Consider the following 24,449-nt stretch of genomic DNA (forward strand, 5'->3'; position numbering starts at 1 on the left):
TCTCCAGGGGCCCCAGCTCCTCCCCATTTCAGGGCATGTGGTGGCTGGCCAGCTCTCAGCCGTCTTTTGAATTGTGAGCATCATTCACTGTGGAGGGAATATGGACTTACAGCACCACACCATACATACACACACACACACACACACACATACACACACACACACACACACACACACACCACCCTTCTCCAGGGGCCCCAGCTCCTCCCCATTTCAGGGCATCTGGTGGTTGGCCAGCTCCCAGCCGTCTTTTGAATTGTGAGCATCATTCACTGTGGAGGGAATATGGACTTACAGCACCACACCATACATACACACACACACACACACACACACACACACACACACACACACACACGCCCTTCCCGGAAGGCGAATCTTGGGTCCCTGGGGGTCTGTGCTCTCACTCTTGACTTTGCAGGGTTACAGAGCAGGAAACCCCCCTGGGAGGTGGGGGACTCTGTGGTCAGGGCGTTGGACACTTGTTCAGAAAGTGCAGAGACCTGTAGGGGAGGGGGCTGGGAGATGCCATCAGGGGCTTTGGGAAGGAAGCAGGAAATGGGAGGAGGCTGGGGTCAGGGGCAGTGGGAATCACGCTGGCTATGTAGTCCTGGGCCTGGTTCCGTTCTGTCTGCGGCTGTCTTGGTGCTGCCCTCTGTACTGTAAGAGTGGGGACAGGTGGACTCCCCAGGACCCCCGGCACAGGAGCTGTGATAGCTCTGAGAGTGGCCAGCAGTCCCTGCGGACCACTGGGCCCTGTGGGGGCCGCCAGCGAAGGGTGGGGGCCGCCAGCGAGGGGTGGTGCAGTGTTGGTCCCCTTTTCTCCTAGGCCCACTTGGTACCCATGCAGTGGGGGCTGATTACCTGCTAGACGGACCACATACCCTCCTCAGAAGCCCCTGGGTCCCCCAGCCAAGCACCAGCCCTCCATTCCTCAGCGGGGGACCCCCCAGGCCGTCACCGCCTGGCCCCATCTGTCGCCCAGGAGCCTGGTGGTCGAGGGGTGAGACTTTGGTCTGCTCCCCACAGGGTCAGCAGCTCAAAACCACCAGCCTCCCTGAGGGAGACAGGCCGGGCTTTCTGTTCCAGTAACTCGTGACATCTGGGAAACCCACAGGGGCAGTTCTACCCTGTCTGTGGGGTCGCTGTGGGTCGGCATCGCCTCAATGGCAGGGAGCCTCTTGTTTGTTTGGGCCCCCGTCTGTGCCTCTGCTCAGGTGCCCACTGCCCCTGAGCCTGTGCTGCTGCTGCTGCCGCTGCCGCTGCCTCCATCTGAGGCCCCCACACCCTGGCAGGGACTTGGGGTGAACAGACAGGGCCCTCCCCCTCTGGAGCAGCCCCTGTCTGAGGGACTTGGAGCAGGTCTGAGCCCGTGCTGGAGGCTGGGGTGCAGAGATGAAGGAGCCTCCAGGTGTATCCCCAGTAGGGAAGCAGGCTCCTGTCCCTGAGCGAGGCTCGGTCAGCACTGGTACACACGGGCTGCATTGAGGCAGACAAAGCCCTTCAGGAATAGGTGTTGGAGGGACACAAGGGCGCTCTGTGGCCTCAGGAAGTGGACCCCTTGAAGTGTCCTGGCCAGCGGCCTCCCTGGGCAGGCCTTTCCCCCCTGTACCCCGCCAACAGCCTGCCCAGGCCTATGGCAGGGGAAGACCCCACACACAGAGCACCATGCCGGCACCCAAAGCACAGAGGGGTCAGCGTGGTCACATCACCACCCCCTGCCTCCAGGGCCTGCGGGGTCCCAGCGCGCACCATGCCCCACCGTGTGCCCCAGACTAAGTCCAGGCTCCGGGGCCCTGCTTCCTCCCCACGCTGGATTCCAGGGACTGAAAACTAGCCGAGTGCTAAGGAATTCTGAGAACTGGGTGTCTGTGTCCCGCGGCTATCCCGCTTCAGGATGCGGCCACCTGTCTTCGTTGTCCTCTGTGCTCCTGCACAGTCCAGGCCAGGCCTCTGCCCCCACCTCCCGCCCCACTGGTCACCTAGTCACAGAGCGCTAGGCCCAGGCCCTCCTGCAGTCCCGCACATAGCCGCACGGTGGCGCGGTTGAGCTCCCCACGGACCTGGGTCTCATGACACCCCTGAAATCTGACTCTTGCTCCGCCCCGTTCCCCGCGGAAGGGGCTGGTGGGGTGGGGAAGCTAGGTTTGCACCCTGGTTAGATCTGGTCACCCCGCGATGTTCCCCCTCCTCCCAGCGTGATTCTAAATGAGGAGTTCATGCCCTTCCCTGCCTGCCACTGGGCTGTTCTACCCAGAGGACCCCTGACCAGGAGTCCAGGGTAGGCACCGCCAATCTGGGGAGCCGGGGTCAGGAGGTGGGCGTGGGCTGGTCTCCTGATAACATGTCCTACCCGCCTGGGAACCCAGATATACCACCAAGCTGACTCGGAGAAGCCGCTGGGGGGTGGAGGTGGGGTAGGGAGGAGGCAGTGGGGAGGCTGAGGGAGGGGGATCTGACCCTGTGCAGGGGACATCAGGAACAGTGACTGTGCCTGGGCAGCCCCCACCCCTCATCGTCCCCCAGGAAGTCCAGGTCCCTGGCCTCCTGTCCTGGAGTCCTGGGGGCACCTGACCCTTCTGCCTTTTGCTGGCAGCTACTGCAAACCCCCACCCCAGCCCCCAGGCCCCACCCTGTAATGCATGTCCCATCAGGAAGGCCATGGTCAAACACCGCAGATACTATGGACACAGCTCTGCCCTCTGAAGCCACTCCAGGCTGGAGACCCCACCTGGGGCAGACAGTGGGTGCTGTGGGGGGAGGTCCCATTAGATTGGTCCCCACCCCATAACAGGAACTCAAGTGGAGAGCCACAGTGCCCTGCACATTGTGGGGTGCAGAGGACAGGGGACTCATACACACAGGCACTCCAGCCTCCTCCCAAAAGGCCTAGCAGGAGCCCCAAGGTCACCCCAGGGTGGGGGCAGGAGTGGAAGGGGATCCACCAACCAATGCCTGGCCCTGTGACAGACTGGAGGGCTGACCGAGGTGGTCACCAGCGACATCCCCCCACCCTGAGTAAGGGGGCTTGACCCTGGGTCTCAGTTTCCCCACCTGCAGTGCCGAGGAGGACAGAGTGACTCCCACACACCTTCCTATGCTCTGGGGTCTTTGGGCCCAGGTCGGGGAAGGGGAAGGGCCAGAAGCCACCCCGAGAGGCAGGGTCCCACGCACAGGGGTGGGGAGCTGCCCCATTTGCCTCCAAGTGATGCTAACACATCCCATCAGGGTGCCCTTCCCAGCAGGGGGCAACAGGGAGGGGCTGGGGCACTAAGTTTCCCTAAAGGGGGTGCTGGGGAGGGGTCATGGTGCTAGGTCTCCCTGCAGAGAGTACAGCTGAGGGTCTGGGTTCTAGGTCTCCCCACCAGGCCTCAGCACCCGCAGTTCAGCCTGCCCCGCCCCATCCTCAACTCCCAGGCTCCATCCATGGCAGTGAGACCCCAGGCATGGGGGGACACCGCTCAGGGCCAGAGGCAGGTGACTCGCTCAGGCTCACACTGGCAGCGGGGCTGGAACTGGTCTTTTCCTAGCTAGAAGGGGGCCTGTAGTCCTGGGGGAAGGGGCTGTCCTGTCCTTAACCTAGAGAGCCCCTGGATGGTGGCATGAGGGGGGTGGCTGTCCCCACTGGAGTGCCCCTCTGGCTGGGGTCGGAGAGGCCAGACCTGCAGCCAGGGGAGGGGACAGGATGGCCACAGAGGGGTGAGGAGGTGGCTAGCTGGTGGGGAAGGGCAGAAGGGGCGCTTGTGAGGCTGAACCTTTGGGGAGAGAGACATCCATCCCTGGGGTTCGCTAAGGTTCCCTACGGGCCTTCTAGAAGTTTCTTCCAGCACAGTCCGGTCAGAGATGGGCACCTGTCTCCCCTCTCCCTGCACCCCCAGCCCTGAGTCTGAGTGCTGCATGACCCTTGACCACAGAGGAGCCGTCCTGCACAGGACCTGCAGGGCCACAGCAGGCAGCACCTCGGTGCAACGGGGGCTCCAAGATGTGGGGACAAAGGGCATTGACTCCACATGGGGCAGGAAGGTCATGACTGAGTGGCCTGGGTGGGGCAGGGGAGGACAGGGCTCTGCAGAACCTAACCCTTTGTGGTCAGGCAAGCTGAAACTTACAGCATGGCGGCCCCACCTCCCTGCTCCCCTCCTCCTCCCAGTTGTCTCCGTGGGGTCAGCCCTCCCTCTTGCCCCCCCTCGGCAGCCGGATGAGGAGGAGGGGACCGCCCCCTCCACTCGGCCCCCCACCAGGCCCCCGCCGCGCTGGGTGGCTGAGGTCCTTTCGCAGGCCCGGGACCACAGCTGGAGCCCATTACAGCAGCGCCTGCCTCTCGGCCTCCAGGCTGATAGTGACCCTCTGTGCATGCTCCCCAGCATCAAGCTCACGTGGCTATTCTCAGGAGCGGGTGGCACCGCCGGCACCCCAGGGCAGGGAGGGGTGGGCTCTGGGCACCCCCAGCCTCAGTTTCCCTGCATGTGAAATGAGGGGCCGGCACAGGCTAGCTGTACACCTCCAGCCCTTTGCTTCTGGGAGGCCCTGGGGGTTAGCCGGTTCCAGGCTTGCCTTGTCCCCTGCGCCGCCCCCTCCCCAAGGCAAGTCCTCCTGCAAGTCAGACTATAAGGTGGGCCCAGGACCCTGTTGCCTGTCTTCTCACTAGACCCAAATGAAGGCACACAGGCCAGGCCTTGGGCTAAGACCTGGGGGGCTATGGGGAGGTGCCCCCACCCATGTCTGAGCCAGAGAACCACCCTGAGAAGCCTCTGCCAGCATGGGATGGGGGTTGGATGGGCTGTGACCCGGGAAGGTGCTGGAAGGGCCAGCAGAGGAAGGGCTGAGCCAGCAGGGCAGGGCCAGACCCACTCCTGTTCTGACCACCCACTGGGGGTCTGGGGCCAGAGCCAGGAGGCAGCAGGGCCAGAGGAGGTTTTCAGGGCAGGGCAAGAGGGAAAGGGTCCCTCGCCAGGACCCTGGTCTGGAAGATTTGGGCGGTCATGGGTACAGGGAGCAGGCCATGGGGACAAGGTTCCCAGGTGACAAGGATGAGAAACTTGTGGGGCTGGGGGAAGAGCAGCAGGAAACCCCAGGTATGCAGCCCGGAAACTCCTCTCCCAGGACCCCTTAATATCCAAACCTGTGCCTTAGACCCAGACCCCAGTGAAGGAGGAGTGGACAGTGAGGCCGTGTGCTCCCATAGAGACCAATGGCCTTGGAGACCCAGGGCCAGTTCTCGCCTGTGCCAGAGGGTCCTCGGGGCTCAGGTCAACTCCATGCCAGTAAGCTGGGCTTGCTTTTAAGAGAGGCAGAGTGGGCGGCTGGGCTGTCCCCAGGCCTGGGAGAACTTGCTAGACCCTGGTTCTCAAGGTTTTGTGTTGCTTTGAAATGGACCCTCCTGGGTCCTCTGGCTTTGCTGGGCCCTGATGGGTTCCCTCAACCAGTACCCCAATAAAACCCAACAGGAGTTCCCCCTGGCTTTGGAGGTCGGGGCCCACTTTGGCCCTTGCAGCTGAAGCCCTCCCCAAGAACAGAGAAGCCCCAGGTCAGGGGGATGTGCCCACTCAGCACCCAGGACTCCCCTTCTGCCTGGGTTTCAGGTGCCCAGAACCCCGACCTCCTGCCCACTTCTAGGCACAGCCGAAGCAGGCTCAGGAAGGTGGGTGCCCTGCTGTTCCCCCTTATCCCTCCTCAAGGCATCTGTCTCAGGGAGCTGAGAGAAGGCACCCCACAGTCCTCCGGAGAGGGGTGGGTGAGGGAACACCCACAGGCCCACACTTCTCATCCTGCCCCTCCCCCAGAGCCCACATGCCCCTCCTATAGGTGGGCAGTCCCTCCACCCAATGGCCCTGTTCCTTAAGGAGGAAGGATCCCCCACTGTCCTGCCGGCCCCTGACACGCCCCCTCCACCTCCCCCTACAAGCTGTGAGCCCTGCCTGCGACTACCTGGCGGCTATACATCTCCAACCTGTACCTCTGTGCCAGCGGCTACGGGCAGGGTGGGCGAGGCCACAGGCAGGGGATGGGTGGGGCAGGGGTGGGGCCACTGCAGGGTCAGCAAGGCTATGGGCAGGGGATGGGCAGAGCAGGGGAGTGGCCACCTGGGCAGCTCTGAAGATCTAGTTGTCATGCTGTTTGACAGGTGGGGGGCAGAGGTGTGTGCCCTGGCCAGCCTTTGGCTCCTGCAAGGAGCACCAGGAAGCCTTGCCTCCTGCTAGGGAGGTACTGGGCCACCATCCAGGGCCACCAGCTCAGGGTCTCCGGGTTGTTTTTCAGAGATTGGAGGACAGTGTCCTGGGCCCCATGGCCAGCAGAGAGGACCGGGTGCTGACCATGTCTGGGGAAGGCAAGCGGGGGTCGCCAACCCCCGTCCCTGCCCGCATCCGGGAGATCGTGACCAGCAGCCTGGGCGAGGAGCCGTCTAGAGGTGATCAGGCTTGGGCACAGGGAGGCCCGGGCAGCTATTCAAAGCCCCCACGCAGGACCGGTCTGTGGCCTGTGATTGGGGTTGGCCATGCCCACCCATGGTCCATGGGGGGACTGTCCCCAGGCCACTTGTGCCTGCTTCAGGTGGCCAATGGGCTGAGTTTACTCCCTCCTTGATTTCTCATGAGCCAAGTGAGAATTTCCCAGGCTGGCCCTTGAGGGTACAGGGGGACACAGTCACTGGTGGGGCTGCCCCCACTCACCACCTCTCCGGGTCCCGCAGGCTCCCACCCGAGAAGGGCCATGCTAACCCTTACCCACCACACCTGGACCCTTGGGCATCTGCTCCTGCCTCAAGGCACCGGCCAGTCATGTCGGGAGCCTGTGCCAGCTCTCTGCCTGCATGGGGGTCCCAGACCCTCCCGCTGCAGGGAGAGCCTGCTGGCTCCTGAAGCCAGGCTGGAAGGAGAAGCAAGCCCTCACATAGGAAACAACTGGCCTGGGCGGGGTCTGGCCTCACCACCTCGGGAGGGACTCCATGCCCAGGCCTGCCCCTTACTCTGCTGTGGCTGGCCTGGGCAGGCTCGGGTCTGGTCATGGAGGAGAGACCAGGATCAGGGTGGCAAGGCGCCCCACCATGGCTCTGAGTCTCAGGGATCTGAGCTGTGACCTCACCCCAGAAACTGAGGCTTCCTCCAGGTGGGGACAACACTACTGACGGGAGCCCCCTGCCTGCAGGGCTGCCTGAGCCCCCCGCCTCCCCTGCTGGGGCGCAGGAGGACTACGAGCTCTTGCAGGAGGAGCTGGTGCGGCTGGAGGACCTGCTGGCCCAGGCCGGTGCCGAGCGGGATGAGCTGGCCACCAGGTACCACGCTGCCAGTGAGCGGGTGAGTGTGAGGGGCTGGCACTGCCCACGGGGGGAGGGGGGAGGGAGTTGCCCAGCCAGGTATCTGTAGAACTTGCCCCCATACGGCCGAGCCCTGGGGTCCATTCCCGCTTGGGACAGAGCGGAACTGCCCCTGGAGTTTCCAAGGCCGTAGCTCCTTAAAGAGGCAGGCCCTCCTCATCTTCCTCCAGGGAGCGACTGGTGGTTTCCGACTGCTGACTCTGTGATGGGCAGCCCAGCATCACCCACAGGCCACCAGGGCTCCGCTGGGACACCGAGCCCGAGGTGGGAAGGGAACAACGAGAGGGCCCCCCACCCGGGAGCCTATTTGACCACAAGGGTGGTCAGGGAAAAGGGCAAGGGTATGAAGACACCATGCTGGGCCCCTTCCTGGACTGGCCAATGCAAAGGCCAGGATCGGGCACGGAGGAGGGGCTGGCTCAGCCCCTCCATAGCTCCTTCAGTGCTCCACCATCTGAAAGGCAGGACTAGGCACCCCCTTTCCATCACCCCCTTTCCATTTGGGAGAGTGGACACTCAGAGAGCGGAGGTGCTTGCAGGGCTGGGGGCCATCCTTGAGCAAAGCTAGTGGCCCTGACCAGTGAGCACGCCCTCTGAGGCCCCAGCTCCCTCCTCCTCCCCCCGGGACACCCCTCCTGCCTGAGCCTGCCCCCAGAGCCTGGGCCAGGACCAAGGGGAGGCCACTCCCTCTTCTCGAATTTGGGGCGCCTTCCCAAAACCCACCTTCAGGCCTCATGGGGCTTGGTTGGGTGTGTGGGAGGGGGGTTCTTCCTGGCACTGGGTGGGGACATGCTGGGAACGGGGTGGGGGTGGGGGGAGCCGCTGCAGGCAGACCAGTAAACTCTGAGTCAGAGCCCCGCCCTCCCCTCACTGGACATCCCATCCCATCACATCACCAGGCGCCTCCAAGCCAAGGGGGCAGGGCCCAGTGGGGTCAGGGTGGCTATGGAGCCAGCCTCTTGGTGGCCGTTCCCACCCACAGCCAGCCTGTCTCAGCTCTCAGCCCTCCTCCTGCTGGCTGCCATGGGGTCTGAGTTCAGGGCTCCCCCATCCCACCCCACCCTGCACCACCCTCCCCTCTCAGCCCTGCCCCCACCCTGCCTGCCTGCCCTGCAGGAGCAGCCTGAAGGAAACTGAGGCCAGAGGGGCCGGCCCTGCCCTGTGGCCACAAGGGCAGCCTGCTCTCCAGCACCAAGCATCCCCTGGTTGCTCTCTAAGCCCCCTGGGCAGGAAGCTCCCCAGAGCCCTGCTGTCTGAGCCCCACGTCCATCCCACCACCACCGTGGCCTGTCCTCTGCCTCCGGTGGCCACCTGTGACCCAAATGTGCACCCACCACTCCAACACCCCATCCTGCGCTGCCCAATCAGGGACCCAGGTGGTAGCGCCCCTCCTCCATGGGCATCTGGAGGGCCCGAGCCCTCTCAGCCCTACTCACGCCAAAGCTGCTGGTTCGGCCTCTCTAGCTGCAGGCCCAGATGCAGACCAGCGAGGCCCGGCTGCGCAGGTCAGAGCTGGAGCACAGCATGGACCTCGAAGAGGCCCTGGGCCGCCTGGAGGCCTCGGAGCAGAGGTGAGGCCAGGCCCTGGATACTGCACCTTGGGGCTGTGGGCCCGCTGCCTTGGGGCCTTCAGTGGTATGGCCTCATAACCCCACGGTACCCCACCAGCCCCAGTAGTAGCACGCCATCCCCCTGCTGTCTGTCTGGCCCGGCAGGAGCGCCGGCCTCGCCCAGGTGAACTCGCTGCTGCGGGAGCAGCTGGCGCACATGAAGAAGGCCAACGACACGCTGTCGGGGGAACTGGCCCGGACAGCGGGCAGCGTGCTTCGCCTGAGGGACCAGCTGGGGCTCCGGGAAGCTCAGCGGCAGCTCAGGAGAGAGGTGCCTGCCCCGCCTCCACCTGCTGGGGGTGGGGGTAGGGGGAGGGCAGCAGGAAGCTGGAAAGGGTGGGTGAGTCTCAGCAGCGGGCCCCTCCAGGGGGCTGGACCTGGGAGGGCCGAGTCCTGGCTCTGCTGGGCCACCCTGGTCAGGGAGGGAGGCCCCATGGGCTTGTCAAATTGCTTCGGGTGGGGTTGTTGGGGCCCATGAAGCTGGTTCCGGCCCCCAGCGACCTGTGGCACAACAGAACAAAACATTACCCGGCCCCGCTCCATCGCCATCACCGGCCCCACATTTGAGCCCATGGTGGCAGTCAGTGTCACGCCGTCTCCTGGTCAGGTGGGGTGGGGACTCCCAAGGGGCCTGGAGCTGCATGATCACTCACCACCCCTGGCCAGCCTACACAGGGCCTCGACAGCCCACCTGTTCCTCAAGGCCCAGTGTGCACCAGGGGTCAGTGTCTGGGATACCAAGGTCCTGGGTCAATCAACGTCATGGGATGTGGGTCCCCCTGGCAGGGTGCCAGGGTTGGGGAACAGGCCTCTCGGGAACTGAGAGTGCCCCCAGCACCCTCCTGAGTGCGAGGGCAGCGCCCTTCAGGAAAGGGAGTTTGGACAGCACAACTTGGGGTCTGCCCAGAGCTGCTTGGAAAGGGAGCTCCTTCGGGGAGGAGCAGACATCTGAGGCAGCCGCCCAGTGCCCGCACTCAAGCTCCCTACTGACACCCCTCCAAAGGACCCCTCAGACAAGCCACAGGGTGAGCAGTAAGGACCGCTGCCTGCCTGGACCGGCTACCATAGGCCCTCAGGTTGTCTGTCACATGAGAGGGGCCCTCTGCTGCTGCTGTGGACCATCCTATGGCCACCATCCCAACTCAGCCCCCACAAGGGGAGGGGAGGGAGGACAACTGCGTTTGTCCTCAAAGGGTAATGGCTCCTAACAAACCCTCGGGTGGTGAGGGGGAGATCATAAGACAAATCACACCTGCTGAGCTGGCGGCCTGGCGCACATCTGGCACATCTGACAACTCAACACCTGCAGACAAGAGCCCTAGGAAGAGAAGCCCCCAGCTCAGTATGGGGTTAACCTGGGTCTTTATTTTGCACCTGCCTTTGAACCCTGTCCTCCCGGGACAACCACTATGTGCTCTCCGCCCCTTAAAGATGCCCTTTCTCTGTCTCTGGCTTCCGTGGCCGAGGTTGAAAAGTCGCTCTCCTCTCCAGCCTCCTTTGACTCTGACTGACTCCCGTGAAGGTAACTCGTCTTCCCTCGGCTGCTCCTAGCATCTGTGCGGGGGTGGGTGTTCTGCAGTCTTCCCATGACCAGCCAGCGTAGGACTCACTGGGCTTCTCGTGCCCTCGCCGTTTCCGGAAAGGAACCCTTCTCTCTACAGATATTATCACAGCCTTGGCGGCATGGTGGGTACGTGTTGGGCTGCGAACTGCAAGGTCGGCAGTGTGAACCCACCAGTCCCTCCAGGGGAGAGAGATGCAGCCTTCTGTTCTCGTGAGCGTTCACGGTCTCAGAACCCACAGGGGCAGATGTGTTCTGTCCGATGGAGTGGCCGTGAGTCAGAATCACACGACGGCAGTGTGTGTTACTGCCCGCCCCTCCTGTGAACTCCAATTATGTGTGTTTGCTGTGTGTGTTTTGCATGTTCTACATGTACTACATGTGTGTTATGCTGTATTGTGTGTTGTACTCATATTATACACGTGTTGTACGCATATGTGTTGTATGCATGTTATACATGTGTTATATGTGTGCTGTGTGCATGTGTGTTGTACGTGTGTTGTGCTCATGTTGTACATGTGTTGTGTGTGTTGGCCCACTTGATACTGCTCTTCATCTCTCATGTTTTAATTTCTTTTTGAGACCCTGCACTGCAGTCGAGAGAATTCTCCTTTCAAATCTGCATCTCTGTCCATCAATTTCCCTTCTGGTTTCTAACTCCGTGAAGCCTGCGGACTGGGTTTAGATCCCAGACGTGGCTCTCTTCATCAGAGTTCTGTCGGATTGTTTTCCAAATATCTCACTCTCTGCTCCTATTTTCAGGCCTCTCGTTTATTTGTGTAAGCGTATTTTAAAAACAAGCAGTCGTGGTGTTTCTTTGTCCAAGTTCTAATAGCCGAAGGTTCTCGGGGTCTGATTCTGTGGTTTCTGCTGGCTCCTGACCACGGGGTTCCTGGCGATTGTGAAACTCAGAGCTGTGGGTTTTCCGTGGGACTGTGTGCAACGTCTCTGAAACCTGCAATTGATGTGCTGTCTTCTTCCAGAAAGGATTGACGTTTGCTTCTGAAGTAAAGCCCCGGCTTTAGTTTCTCCAGACCACTCAGACTGAGGGAAATCGGGTCATAAGCTACACAAAGGTTAACTGACTTGTGGTTCCAAATCCCAGGGGATTTTTTCTTTCCTTCTTTCCGCTCAATATCGATGTTCTAGATCTGCTCAGTACCAATGTCCTAGAAGGCCGTGTGCTTGTCCGCATGCCCGTGCGTGTTTAGGGGAAGGGTTCTAGTTCACCCATGCACCCAGAGTGCAGGTTTTGTGTAGCACCTTTAGGTGTGAGCAGTTCTCCTATTGGGCCCCACTTTGGGGCCCTGGATTTTCTCTCTGTCCCCTGAGCCCCTTATGACAAGGCAGCTGATGTTCAAATTGCCCAGCGTGGTGAGAAGTTGCCCGCGTTCCTCTTGGGCGCCTGACCTCCCTGGTCCCTGGTCTGAGTGCCCACCGGGCTGTTTGGTCCACTCACCTGAGCTCACAAAGCAGTCAAGTGTGGAGAGCGGGTCTGATGGCGCTCCCTGTCCTTCCTGGGCAGATCGGTACAGGCATTGGCCCTGCATGCTGCTCTCCATCCTGGTGGCACCGTCAGGGGGAGGGAAGCAAGTGCGCAGAGGCTTGGTGCCGGGAAGTGCCCCCTGTGAAGGTGGGGTGACCTCAGCTGCAGGACGAGGGTCAGGAAGCTTCATGACCAAGAGAAAGAGGTGGTTTGCGAGGTGCTGACGAACAGGCAGAACGGGATGGTGTGTGGCTGGAGGGCCCTTGCAGAGCACCAGGGAAGGGCTTGCAGGGAGGGCAGGGCTGTGGCAGGAAGGGGCAGCCAGGATGGATGTGGAAGGGCGCTGGGGCTGTGTGGTGTCCCTGCGTCCTGGAGGTGAGCCTGTGGGAACACACACCCATAGTGGGAGCCAGGTCCTGCCCCGCCCCCCACGATCACCATCCTGCAGGGTCTCTGAACCCCGCCACTTCCCATACACTCTGCCTCCTCCACGGCGGGGGGGTGGGGGGGCTCTGAGTGTTGGAAACCCCAACTCGCCTATCTCCCAAGCTCCTCCAAGACCCACGGCTGCTGGGGAGAGAGCAGCCCCCCCACCTCCTGTTCCTCAGCTTTCGAGGCAGCAGCCTAGGCCCCCAGAGGGTTGCCTGTCCCAGTGGAGAGACCAGCGGGATAGTCCTGGTTCTGGAGCACCTTAACTGCTGAGTCAGCACCGCCCTTTCTGGGCCCCCACCCCCCAAGCAGGCACCCATCTGAGAGCCAGACCAGCCACCAGCCAGGCTAGGTGCTCTTCTGAGGCCACAGCACCGCAGAGGGTGGGGGCCAGGGAGCCCAGACCCCTGTGCACTGCCTGACAGGGAAGCAAGTGAGGTGGGGTGGGAAAGGGACAGATGGATGTTCCAGGGATGCCAGAAGAGAGTAAGGGTGCGTGATGCCACAGGGCCCCTCTTCCCTGCCACATTGGGGTCTCGAACCTGAAGTGGATAGATGTCTCTTGCTGTCCAGGCCTGGCAGGCTCACCCTGGGGAGGCCCAGGGCCTCCTGCTCCTGTGGAGGCAGGCCACCTCGCTCCAGGTACACCTCGCCGAGCTCCGAGCCTCCACTGAGAGGTGAGTGCCAGTCACCTGCCTAGGGGCGGGGCCTGTCCCAGTGGGTGTGGTGGAGAGAGGAGGGATGGGCCAGGGGCCCCACGGGGCCACATGAAGGGGTCTCTGAAGGTAGAGCCCCCTGCTGCAGGGAGGGGACCGGGCTGTCGACCTCAGGGCCTCAGCAGTGGATGGGACCCCCTGCCTCCCCAGGGGTCTTGCTGACACGCGGGCTGATATGGCCAGGACAGCGCGGCACCTGCACACGGCCTGCCTGAACCTGGACTCCAACTTGCGGCTGTCAGCCCGAGGCACAGCCAGCACGCTGGAGCAACGGCTGAGGGACAAGGTGCAGGGGCTGCTGGCTATGCAGGGTGCCTGGGATGCTGAGAAAGCAGAGCTGCAGGCCAGGTGGGCCCCGGAGTGGCTGGGAGGGGCCCCGCATGTCCCTGTGCCCCCACCCTGCCTGCTGTCCCCAAGGTCCAACACAGTGACATCAGTCCTCAGTGCAGATGACACAGTGACATCAGTCCTCAGTGCAGATGGGCCAGACCTTCCCCGTCCCCCATCTCCCCACCCCCGGTGTCCCTGAGGTGCGAGGACGCCCCTGTGTCTCTCTGAGGAGCCCTGGTGGTACCATGGGTGAAGCACTGGGGCCTTACCTAAAGGTCAGCAGTTCGAACCCACCAACCTCTCCTCGGTAGGAACCTGGGAGACCCTCTGTGGGGGGGACCAGCCTAAGGACTGGTTGTGTAATTGAAAGGGACAATTAGAGACAACAGACAAGACATGCAAGGGCTCTCCTCTTCCACGGAGTCAGGAACCAGAGTGAGAGCGAATGTCTTCCCTACCAGACGTGTCATCATCAGGCACGCAAGCCACGCCACACACACGGGCAGCAGGGAGGCATGTGCTAGAGGCACGCACATCATAGGAAGGGGAGGCGCTAGGGACATCCACGTGACAGGGGTACCCTGTGTAACAAGGTGGGCAGGTTCTAGAGTTAAGATGGCGGCTTAACCTTGGTTGACCCTGAGCTGGCTTGACCTAGGGGACCAATCTGTGACCAGTACAGAAGAGAGTGGGCCGCACTGAGCATGGGATGGGTGGTAGCATCTGATCGCTCTTCACGACAGCCTCTGGGTGCCAGAGAGTGCCCAGGGGTTTATAAGGGACATCTTTGAATGGCATTATTATGGGGAGACCCTGTGGGGGCATTACGTTTACTCAGGAGGATGTACCGGGGATTCATCTCCACTCTGCTCGCATGCGTCCTCTTCCCCGTCCTCACTGCCCACACCTCTGGGCAGTGCCCCTGGGCTGCAGGGCTGCTGTGCCTGGGCACTGGCTTGGGGGCAGCAGTGGGTCTGGGTGAGAGCTGGGTGTCTGTCCAGAGCTTAGGAAGGAGCAGGTGGCCTGTCTCATGACACCTGAGAGCAGGAGTCAGCCCAGTGGGCACCGCAGCCAGCTAGCCTCTGGGGCTTCCTGGTCTGTCAGAGGGTGGGGGGCCCAGTGCGTGCTCAGGCACGACATCCCACGCCCTAGCTGACCCAGCACAAGGCCCTGCCTGTGGAGCTCCTGGGGGGAGGGATCCCGGAGGAGCCAGGGGTCCAGGGAAGGAGGTCCCGGGAAGTGGGCTGAGTCTATCAGGCAGAGGGACCCCTGGGCTGGGGTGAGCATGTGTCCACCATGCTGGGAGGACAGGACCTGGGTCTTGGGAAACAACTGGCCTGGCTGGAGTGCTGAGTCAGGGCCTTGGGGGAAACGTCAGTCAGCCTATGTTCCAGAGACAGCGGCAGTCAGTCGTTGATGCCGGACAGCAGGTGAGGGGCGTCTGGTGGACTTGGCCCACTCAGGCAGGGCAGTGACACCAGTGCCTGCAGGCCCGTGTCCAGGGGGCCTGGAGCCTGTGCTCTGCCCTGACTGCCCCGCCCGGTCCCTCTCTGCAGATTCTCAGAGCAGACCCTGATGGTGGAGCAGCTGAGAGAGCAGACCACCCAGAGGGAGGCGGCAGTCTGTGCCCTGGAGGAAGAGGTGCAGAGGCTGGTATGTGGGGCCAGAGGAGCCCACAGAGGGGTGTCCCTCACCTGGCCCGCTGAGCAATCTCCAGCAGCAGGAATTGCGGCGAGGCGGGGCCGACCAGTGGTGGACGGCCTGGGGGACCGAGGGGACCGCCTGCAGCAGATGTTGAACAGTTCTGCCCAGGTGCCCTGTGCCCAGCCCTTCAGAGTCGGGGTCCGGAAGGGGGACACAAGTGGGCCGGGCTGCGGGGGAGGTTGCTGACCATGAGCCGGCACCCGTGACCCCTGCTGCCTGCCTGCCTCCGAGGTCTGTGGCTCAGATGGAAGGTCTCACTGAATCACGGCCCCGCTCCTCTCACCCTGAAGGTGGTCCAGGCAGACCTGGGGTATCCGGAGCTGGTGCGGAGCAGCAGCCCAGAAGGCCGACCCTGGAGCCCCCTGCACACATCATCCCCCCGGCCCGCTGGGCTGTCCCCACCCCAGGCCCGGGCCCCAGATACCCCCAACCCCATCCTGCGTGCGGTGCAAGCAGCCATAGAGAGGCAACAGCAGCGGGAGCAGGTGGGCACCCAACCCGTGGGTCCCCAGCCTAGCCATGGCCCACACCCACACCCACAGCACAGGGAGGGGCTGCCCCAGAGAGGCCCCATCCCAGGAGGGGCTGCAGGCTAAGGGCATCTTTCTTGGACGGGAGTTGGGGAGCCCTGGCTAGCCTCACACTGCCCCTGCAGGAGCTCTGCCTGCAGCTGGAGGGCTCCCAGGCGGTGGCGGCCGGGCTCCGGGAGCAGCTATCAGAGTGCCGCCGGCAACTCCGGGCCTCAAGGGACCTCCTGCAGGAACAGGCCCGGGAGCAGGCGCGGACCCACGAGGACCTGCTGAGCGAGCTGGAGACCCATAGCAGGGAAGCCCAGCACCTGGGAAGGTGACAGGACCGGGCGGGGCCACCTCCTTCCCTCACCTGGTCCACCTTGGTGACTCATCCCCACTCGCTGGGCCTTTGGCTCCCCACTGAGCCCCTCCTGGGCCCTCGGGCCTCCAGCAGGGTTGCCAAGGCAGGGGGTGTTCAGCCAGAGACCCTCGGGGCTGAGCAGTGCCCCCTTGGAGTACCTGGAGCCCACCAGGGCTGGGCTCTGTGTGGGACAGGGCCTCATGCTCCCCGAATGCGGCCGCCCTGCCCCAGGGAGAAGGCGGCCCTGGAAGCTGAGGTGGAGGAGCTGCAAGGGCAGGTGGACGTCTCAGCCGGGGAGAGGCGCAGGCTGCAGGCAGTGAACTCGGAGCTGCAGAAAAGCCTGCAACTGTGCACCCAGCAGGCCGAAGAGCTGGTGCAGCAGGAGCGGCGCAGCCAGCGGGAGCTGGACACCAGGTGGTTGGGTCCACGTGCAGACGGTGGGGGCCGAAGCTGTTCCCTCCTGACCCCCGCATCCTCCCCACTGCAGCAGCCCTGGGGACCCCAAGGCAGCGCAGTCGAGACCCCAGCATCTGGCCTTTCTCCACCCCCACCACCCCTGCCGTGGGGGTCAGCTCAGGGCAGACCAGGCACTGCCCACCCCAGCACACATGCACACACTTACAGGTGCCTCACCTCCACCCATGCACATACTGTGTGCGTGCACTCACACACATTTTTATATGCGGGTAAACACATACTAATATTTACACACCTAATTATGCACACTCACACATTTGCATACTCAGATCATTGTACTTGCACACACACCTAATTATACACATTTGCATAATCAGGTAATTACACAGATGTCCACCCATACTTGCTCAGTCACACACATAGTTGTGCATGTGTACACTTGCACACCCACACAAATGCGCATTGACATACTCACGCACATGTGTAATGGACACGTTTGTACCCACTTTCACACTCATATATTCAAACACTAGCACACTCACCCTCCGGGTGTGGACTAGAAAATCCACATCTCACCCAGCAGGAAGCTTGTGGCTGGTAACCCCCCCACACCCAGAAGCAGGGGCTCCTCCCACTCACCATCTCCGGCCCTCCAGGGAGCCCCGGGGGGGTGCTGGGAGAGGATCAAGGTTCTGGAGGTCCCCCTGCCCTCACCCATGTCACTTACACCCTCCCCCCTGTGTTCTCAGCCACTGGCGCCTGGAGCAGCTGGAGGGGCAGGTGTCCGCGCTCAGGACGGAGCTGGTGTCCGCGGGGGAGGCGATGAGCAGTGCGCGGCTGCAGCAAGACCTGCTGATGGGGGAGAGCGAGGGCCTGCGTGATGCCCTGGCCCAGGTGCGCCCGGCCCCCACAATGCCAGGCCCCGCTACCCCTCCTCTCCACCTGCACCCCGGCCACCAGCGTCCCGAAGGGCCCTCCTATCCCCAGCTGGGACACCCACCTCGCCCAGGGCCCCCACTGCTCTTGCCTGCCACCCTCCACGGCTGCCCTGTCCTCTCCTGGCTGGAGGCCACATGCCCAGTTGGCCGTCCCCTTCACTGGAGTCCTCCCACTGTGCCCCTTGGCAGGGGCTCACTCCTCTTTGGTGACCTCTGCCCCTCCACCCCAGGCCAAGTCCAGCAATGCCGACCTGGAACTGCAGGTGGCCCGGCTCAAGGCAGAGGGAGTGGAGCAACGGGACTCCCTGGCCAAGGTGGCCGCCCTGATGGAGGGACTGGCTCAGGACAAGGGCACCTTGAGCCACCTGACCCTCCAGGTGAGTGCCAGGCTTCCATGGGCTGTGGTGAGACTGACCCCGAGCCTCCGTTTCCCCCCGACATAGCTGGGAGACTGCTGGCCCTTCCTCTCATCCCTGAGCCCCTTATGATGGTGTTTTCCATAGCTGGACTGAGGTCACCCTGCCCGAGGGATGAGGGGCCAGCCCTGGCCAGGCTGAGGGTGAACTGGGTACAGGACGATGGCTGCCCCACCCCTCTTCCCTGTGGCCCCTCTGCAGCTGGAGCAGGAGCGCGACCGCCTGCAGGAGCGGCAGCGGGCACTGGAGCGGGAGCAGGCCCAGGCCCGGGAGCAGCTGGCCCAGGCTGAGCAGCAGCTGGAGCGGGAGCGGGCTGAGCGCAGGGGCCTGCAGCAGGCCCGTGGGCACCTGGAGGAGAAGCAGGAGCAGCTAGAGGGGCAGGCAGCCCAGCTCCGGCATGAGAGGGCCCTGCTGCAGGAGCAGGTGGACCAGGTGAGGGTCCACAGGCCCGCCGCGTGGGAGTGCACACACTCAGCCTGGGAGACATCCCAGCACCCCTCGTCCTGGTCCCATGTCGTCCGGTCGCCGTGGCAACACTCCACCTGTCTCAGAATCGGGGTGATGAGAGTGAGGTGGGGTGTGCAGGGAGGTCTGTTCCATCAGGTCCCCAGTCGCCAGCGCCAGAGATCTGTCCAGCCAGGACACTGCTGGCCTGGAATCGGTGTCCACCACAGCCTGCACTGCCTGCCCCTTTCCCTCCCCACCCACCTCCAGCCGCATCCCGCGTCTGCTCCAAGCCCTGTGTGTGCTGATGGGAGCCTTTCCAGGAGCAGACTTGACTCCTTGGGTCTAGCCCCGCCAGGGCGGTTTGTTTCTTCCGACCCCACCTCAGTCTCGCCCACTGAGCCCCTGATGTGCCTCGGCCCTTGGTGGCCTTCAGATCCCATGGTCCCAGCCACGCTCAAAATCTCGCTAAGGCCTTCTAACAGGCGTTTCTGGTTTCTCTGGGGTGGGGGCGGTGGGGGAAGCCTTGGGGCGGGAGCAGAGTTGGTCCCAACCCCCTCACCAGAGGCAGAGAACTCAGATCTTCATTTTCCAAGAACTTGTTCGCTGGCGTGAGACACGAGCAGCCGCCCCCTGCAGTCATTTGGAGCGGTGGTTCCATCGTCTGCTGACTCGTCGCCGCCGTTTGGGAGGCAGCTGTTGGTGGCGCTGTTGCTAACATCAAGATACGGTGTCTTGCTTCCCTTTGACGTTTTGAGATCCCCTCCCCCTTTATCTTTAGCCTAGAGATTTTACTAAATTGTACCTGCATGGAATTGTCTTTCTTTCTTTCTTTCCCAGTTTTATTCACAAGTAATTTGCATACCATGTAACTCAAGCGTTCAATCACTCAGTCCTCTCACGGAGAATTGTACACTCACCCCCACATCCATTTTAGAGCACCCCCCTTCCCCATGGTCAAATCGTCTTGAAGATGATTCATGTGATCACAATCCATTTTAGTGCTCCCTCCCCTGGAGGGAATGTTCACTGTATTATTCTCTTGAGAATATGTCTGCGCTACGCTGCAGTTTGCTGAGGGAGCCCTGGTGGTGCTGCAGGCTAGGCGCTGGACTGCTAACTGCAATGTTGGTGGTTCAGGCGTACCAGCTCCTCCGTGGGAGAAAGACGAGGCCGTGTGTGTGTGTGTGTGTGTGTGTGTGTGTGTGTGTGTGTGTGCTCCCGCAAAGACTGACAGTCTCAGAAGCCCTAACAGGGTCGCTGTGGGTTGGAATTGACTCCACAGCAGTGAGTTTGGTTTGGGGTTTGAATCTTGGTGCATTTTATTAGATTTGGACAATTCTTGGCCAGTGGCATTGAATGCAGTCTCTAGCCTCTCCTTGTCCCTTTGGACGCCCTCTGACCTGTCCTCCCTTTCAATTTTGTTCTGTACCCCCCACCCAGTTTCCTCTCCAGGATTCCGTGTGAGAACATTAGGTTTTAAATCTATCTTCTAGGTCTGGTCTCTCTTGCTCCTTCTGTCTAATGTGCTGTTGACCCCCGAGCTATAAGTTGTGGACTGTGGCTGTTGTGCTATTAAGGAGGTCGTGTCTGCATGGATTCTATCGTGAGGGTCTACACCGGCGTGTCTCTTCTCGAACAGAGGATTATGATCCTTTTACAGCCCGTGTTCAATACCGCTAATATCTGAGTGCCCCGGAGATCTATGTCTCCCTCCCACTGCCCCCGTGGGCCCTCCCACACGTGTTTGGAGTATGTTCCTGACATGCCTGCTAACGTTGATGACGCACCAATCAGCATCGTTTTTTAATTGGGGGTCTCGTGACGCTCTTCCCCCAGGGAAGATTTACTTCTGAATCTGGCAGACGGGGAAGACGGGATGGTCATCGCCTCCCAGCCAGAGCTGGGCCTGACTCGAGCCCAGGCCCCAGTGTCCTGAGTGTCACTCTGTTTCTGACTCACCATTACCTCAAGGGTGAAGCCCTCTGGGACTCCAGCTAAACGTGGGGTGGGGGTGGGGGTGCTTACCGTGCCCTCTCCTCCAGCAGCCTGGAACTCCAGTGTTGGTGTGCTGACAGGCACAGTGGCCGGGTCTCTTGAAGGCACGAAATGTCAAACGCTTGGCTGCTAACTGAAAGGTTGGGAGGAGGGGGCTCAAGCCCCCTCGGGCACCTCGGGAGAAAATCCTGATGACCAGCTTCCCAAACATCAGCCGTGGAAGCCCACTGGGGCTGACCAGCGCTGCTCAGACACAGATGGGGTGACTGGGTAGCAACCGCGTTTAGGTTTGCAGTGTGGCCGGAATGCGGCCAGCACTTCTCCTTGGCTCCTGGGCGTCTCCGCCAACATTCTTTCAATGATCAAATACTCTGAGACCAGAAGGGACACCAAATGGCGGGGCCGTCCTCTGGGCTTCCGTCCCCCTGGACCCAGCGCCCTGGTCCTGGCTGCCTTTGTAGCTCTCTGGGGCCTCGTGCGGCTGCTCGTCAGATTTTCCTGCTCTTGGTCTGGAACAATCTGGCTTTCCGTTTCTTCTCCAGACTTCTGTGTCATGCTCACTGCCACCAACCCCCGCACATGTGTGGCTCCGCAAAGCTCACCATGCAAACGGTCCACTGCCCACTGCGGAGGGGAGGGCAGTCTGGCCGCGTCTCCATCACGGATGCAGGCCTGGACGTCCCCTTCCTGGGAAAATACAGGAGGGCCCTGCCGAGGGTCCGTGTGATGTTTGTGCCCGCCAGTCTTCCCGCCTGGCTCAGAAGCCTTCCCTGACCCCACCGTCCCCTCTCACACTCCCACCGACTCCCGCTGCCTCTGTGGGCCCTCCCCTCCCCAGGTCACATGCAAGAAGCAGGCCCTGGAGGAGCAGCTGGCTCAGAGCCTGCAGGACCGGGAGGCCCAGATGGACACCCTGCAGCGAGCCCTGCAGGAGAAAGCGGCTTTGTCCGAGGAGCAGGCGCAGCTGCTGGCCAAGCAGGAGGCCCTGGAGAGACACGGCCAAGTCACAGCCAAGGAGGCCTCTGAGCTCAGGTAGCTCTGGGTCCATGGTCCGGGCACGTCCTCGGGGAGCCTGAAGCCTGGCAGGGCAGACCCCTCGCTGTGGCGCGGACTGGGAGTGGGTCTGTGTGGATGGAGAGGGGTTGTGCCCTGGGTTGGGAGCCCTGAGAAGAGATGAGGTTCAGTGGGGCCCTGGGCATGTCCCCCGGATGGCATGGCTGGCTCCCGCGTCCTCGCTGGCCTGGAGCGCCAGACTCCAGTGACCGTCATCTGGGCGACATTCTCCCTCTCCCTGGACGATAGCCAGTGAGGGCCTGTAAACTGTCAGGTGACCAGACATCCCGCTTTGGACAATTTTTTCCACGTCCCACGGCATTTTAAGAAGGTCCTGATTTTTGGAAAGAATGCACGACAATCTAGGGAATACGGTTTTTGGCTGCCATGTGGCTATTTCGCCAGGATATGAGTTTTATCAATGGTATCCCACTTTACCAATGTTAGAATCTGGTCACCTTACTGTAAGGCATTCTTCTGTGTAGATTGCCAGGGCACGTGGCTTCCTACAAAACTGCCACTGCGGGGCGAAACACCTGCACGCTTAAAGTTTAGGGGTTTGAGCTCCCCCCTGAGAAAGCGGTGCCACACCTTGCCAGCCGGGTTCTGTGGATGTGCTAAGTTTTTGCTGGGCTGGCACGTGGCTAATATCCCTGCATGTCGGTGGCCCCATCCCGCTGGGTCCAGGTGAGTAGCCGCAGAGGCTGGGGACGCGGCTGGTCACTTGGTGTCCTTTGTAAGCATGGCCATTTCTCTGTAGGATCGCCGGCATCCTGTCCATGCTTGGCAGAGGTGCGCTGGAAGTGTTGGGTCTTAGCGAGATGCACACCCACAGACGGTGTGTGATGTTGTGGGGTCCCGCTGAGTCAGCTGCGACCCCGTGCACAGCAGAAGGAATGAAGCACTGCCTGGTCCTGCCCCAGCCTCACAGTTGCCACTGTGCTTAAGGAGCCCAGTGCTGCAGCCAGTGTCTGTCCATCTCGTTGACGGTCCTTCTGTTTTGCACTGCTCGTGTGTGTGTGTGTGTGTGTGTGTGTGTGTGTGTGTGTGTGTGTGTGAACCCCCAGGTGGTTCAATGGTCTAGGCACTGAGCTGCTAACAAGGTCAGTGGTTCAAACCCACCAGCCACTCCTTGTGTGGAACATGCAGCAGTCTGGTCCCACAAAGACTCCATCTCACCAACATGACTTTCTGACTCTTAGCGACCCTATAGAGCAGAGGTTTCCAAACTTATCCATCTCGATGGGAGCAGAAAGCCTCATCTTTCTCCCAAGAAGCAGCTGGTGGCTTAGAACTGCTGACTTTACGCTCAGCAGCCCAACACGTAACCCCAGAGGCCAGGATCCCCACCGTTTCTGACAAGTCTGCAGGCTAAGTCCCGGTTTAGGGAGCTAGCCAGGCCAGGCTCTTCCTGGTTCTGCCTGCTTCTGTAGCCGGGGCATTAGTGCTTGTCCCCTAGGACTCCTAGCCCTTTGTAAGACACCACGCAGAGGAAGCGTTCTAGTGCTGCTGTGGGCTGGGCATTGGGTTGCATGGTTGGTGGTTCAAACCCACCAGCCGCTCCTTGGGGAAAAATACAGGGGCTTCCTATTCCTGTAAAGAGTGACCGTCTCAGAAGCCCACAGGGGCAGTTCCACCCCGTCCTGCAGGGCGCTCACTGTGAGTCGCATCGACTTGATGGCAAAGAGTTTGCTTTGGGTTTGGAACCACCGAGGAAAGACCTGCTTTCTGAACCAGGTCATGGTCCATGCTGGGATGTGCGTGTCCTCACGGGGATGCGGCCCCTGCCCCGCCATGCTGCTGGGAGGGACGGCTGCCCGTGCAGGGCCTGATGTGCCGACCTGCCTCGCTGCAGGGCCCTATCACTCACCTGGGCCAGGCTGTGCCCTCACGGCTCCTGGCAGGCACCCAGGGAGGGTGACCTTGGTCTGATGCTCACCCGCAGGGCAGAGAGGGACGCCCTGGAGGGCAGCCTTTTTGAAGCCCAGCAGCTGGTGGTGCAGCTTCGGGCTCGGCAAGAGCAGCTGGAAGAAGAAGCTCGGCAGGCTCACCGCAGGAGACAGGCCCTGCAAGGTGCTGCCCCAGGTCCCTGGAGGGCAAGGGGCTGCCCCACCAGATGCGTCCAGGGCACGGGGGAAGATCTGCTGCTCCTGCTACCAGACAAACCATGTCAGCCCTTGGCCTTGAGGGTGGGCGGGTCCCTGCCAGGTCCACTGATGGTGCTGGCCCGAGGCTGAGGGGCACAGCCACAGGTCAGCAAGCTGACTGCCTGCCCACTCGGAGTCCCACACCAGAGCCCCCAGCCCCCACCCAGTATCAGCCTGACCCTGCCACCCCCAAGCCCGCCCTCGGCCAGCACGGTGTGTGAGCTGGATGGGCCCTGATGTCCGGTCCTCTCCAGTGGACATGGAGCAACTGAAGAGCTCGGGGGAGCTCCGGGAGACCCAGCTGCAGTGGGACCTGGAGCAGCTCCGGCGGCACGTGGCACAGCTGCAACGGGACTCGCAGTTGGCCCTGGAGAGTGGGGCGCTGGCCCACCGTGAGGACCTAGCGAAGCTCCAGGAGGAGAAGGTCGGCCCACCCAGACCCACCCGGCTTGGCCCCTGCCCAGGGCTCTCCCATGCTCTGCAGACCACAGGCCTCGGGCTGGGGACAAGGGTGGAGGGGAGACCAATCAAGGACGATAAACGACTGGTCCAGAGGGGACCACAGAGGGCCCTGCACACTCGCCCAACATCAGACTCCGTGGTCCCTCTTACAGGGAGGGTGTGGAGACCAGGGTGTGGGCAGCCTCAGGCCCAGAGCTGTAGTCACAGGCCACTGGTTAGAGGCTGGGGGAGTAGGGGGGGCAGCGGGGAGGCCCTGCTAGATATGGCATGTGCTTGGCAGTGGCAAGGTCCAAGGAAGGTGTACAAAACGCTAAACCAATGTGTGGGTTCAGGCACTGAAGCCCAGAGAGGCTCATATTTCCATGTTCAAGGCAGGGTAGGGCAGCAGAGTGGACTGGGCAGCTCTGGGGACCATCATCCTTCCCATCTCCCATCCATCCATCCATCCATCCATCCATCCTTTCTCCATCCATGAATCCATCACCCCTCCATCCATGTATCCATCATCCCTATCCACCCTCCATCTACCCATCCTCCCTCCCTCAATCTA

General features: G+C 61.9%; 1 protein-coding gene across 1 annotated transcript in view; it reads left to right on the forward strand.

The window, feature by feature from the left end:
• Positions 1-24,449, forward strand: part of CROCC2 (ciliary rootlet coiled-coil, rootletin family member 2) — a 62,628-nt gene that overhangs the window by 6,507 nt on the left and 31,672 nt on the right. Inside the window, exons 2-18 of the mRNA XM_045294534.1 lie at positions 6,259-6,401; positions 7,133-7,295; positions 8,780-8,886; positions 9,031-9,230; positions 9,423-9,532; positions 12,957-13,078; positions 13,268-13,465; positions 15,004-15,100; positions 15,442-15,636; positions 15,699-15,997; positions 16,256-16,438; positions 17,191-17,335; positions 17,610-17,756; positions 17,997-18,227; positions 21,076-21,269; positions 23,236-23,363; positions 23,692-23,861. Coding sequence (XP_045150469.1) covers positions 6,259-6,401; positions 7,133-7,295; positions 8,780-8,886; positions 9,031-9,230; positions 9,423-9,532; positions 12,957-13,078; positions 13,268-13,465; positions 15,004-15,100; positions 15,442-15,636; positions 15,699-15,997; positions 16,256-16,438; positions 17,191-17,335; positions 17,610-17,756; positions 17,997-18,227; positions 21,076-21,269; positions 23,236-23,363; positions 23,692-23,861 — 2,832 coding nt within the window. The remainder of the gene's footprint in view (positions 1-6,258; positions 6,402-7,132; positions 7,296-8,779; positions 8,887-9,030; positions 9,231-9,422; positions 9,533-12,956; positions 13,079-13,267; positions 13,466-15,003; positions 15,101-15,441; positions 15,637-15,698; positions 15,998-16,255; positions 16,439-17,190; positions 17,336-17,609; positions 17,757-17,996; positions 18,228-21,075; positions 21,270-23,235; positions 23,364-23,691; positions 23,862-24,449) is intronic.

Source organism: Echinops telfairi, unplaced genomic scaffold, assembly GCF_000313985.2.
Source record: "Echinops telfairi isolate 266 unplaced genomic scaffold, ASM31398v2 ScPeMD7_3;HRSCAF=10, whole genome shotgun sequence".
Lineage (NCBI taxonomy): Eukaryota > Metazoa > Chordata > Mammalia > Afrosoricida > Tenrecidae > Echinops > Echinops telfairi.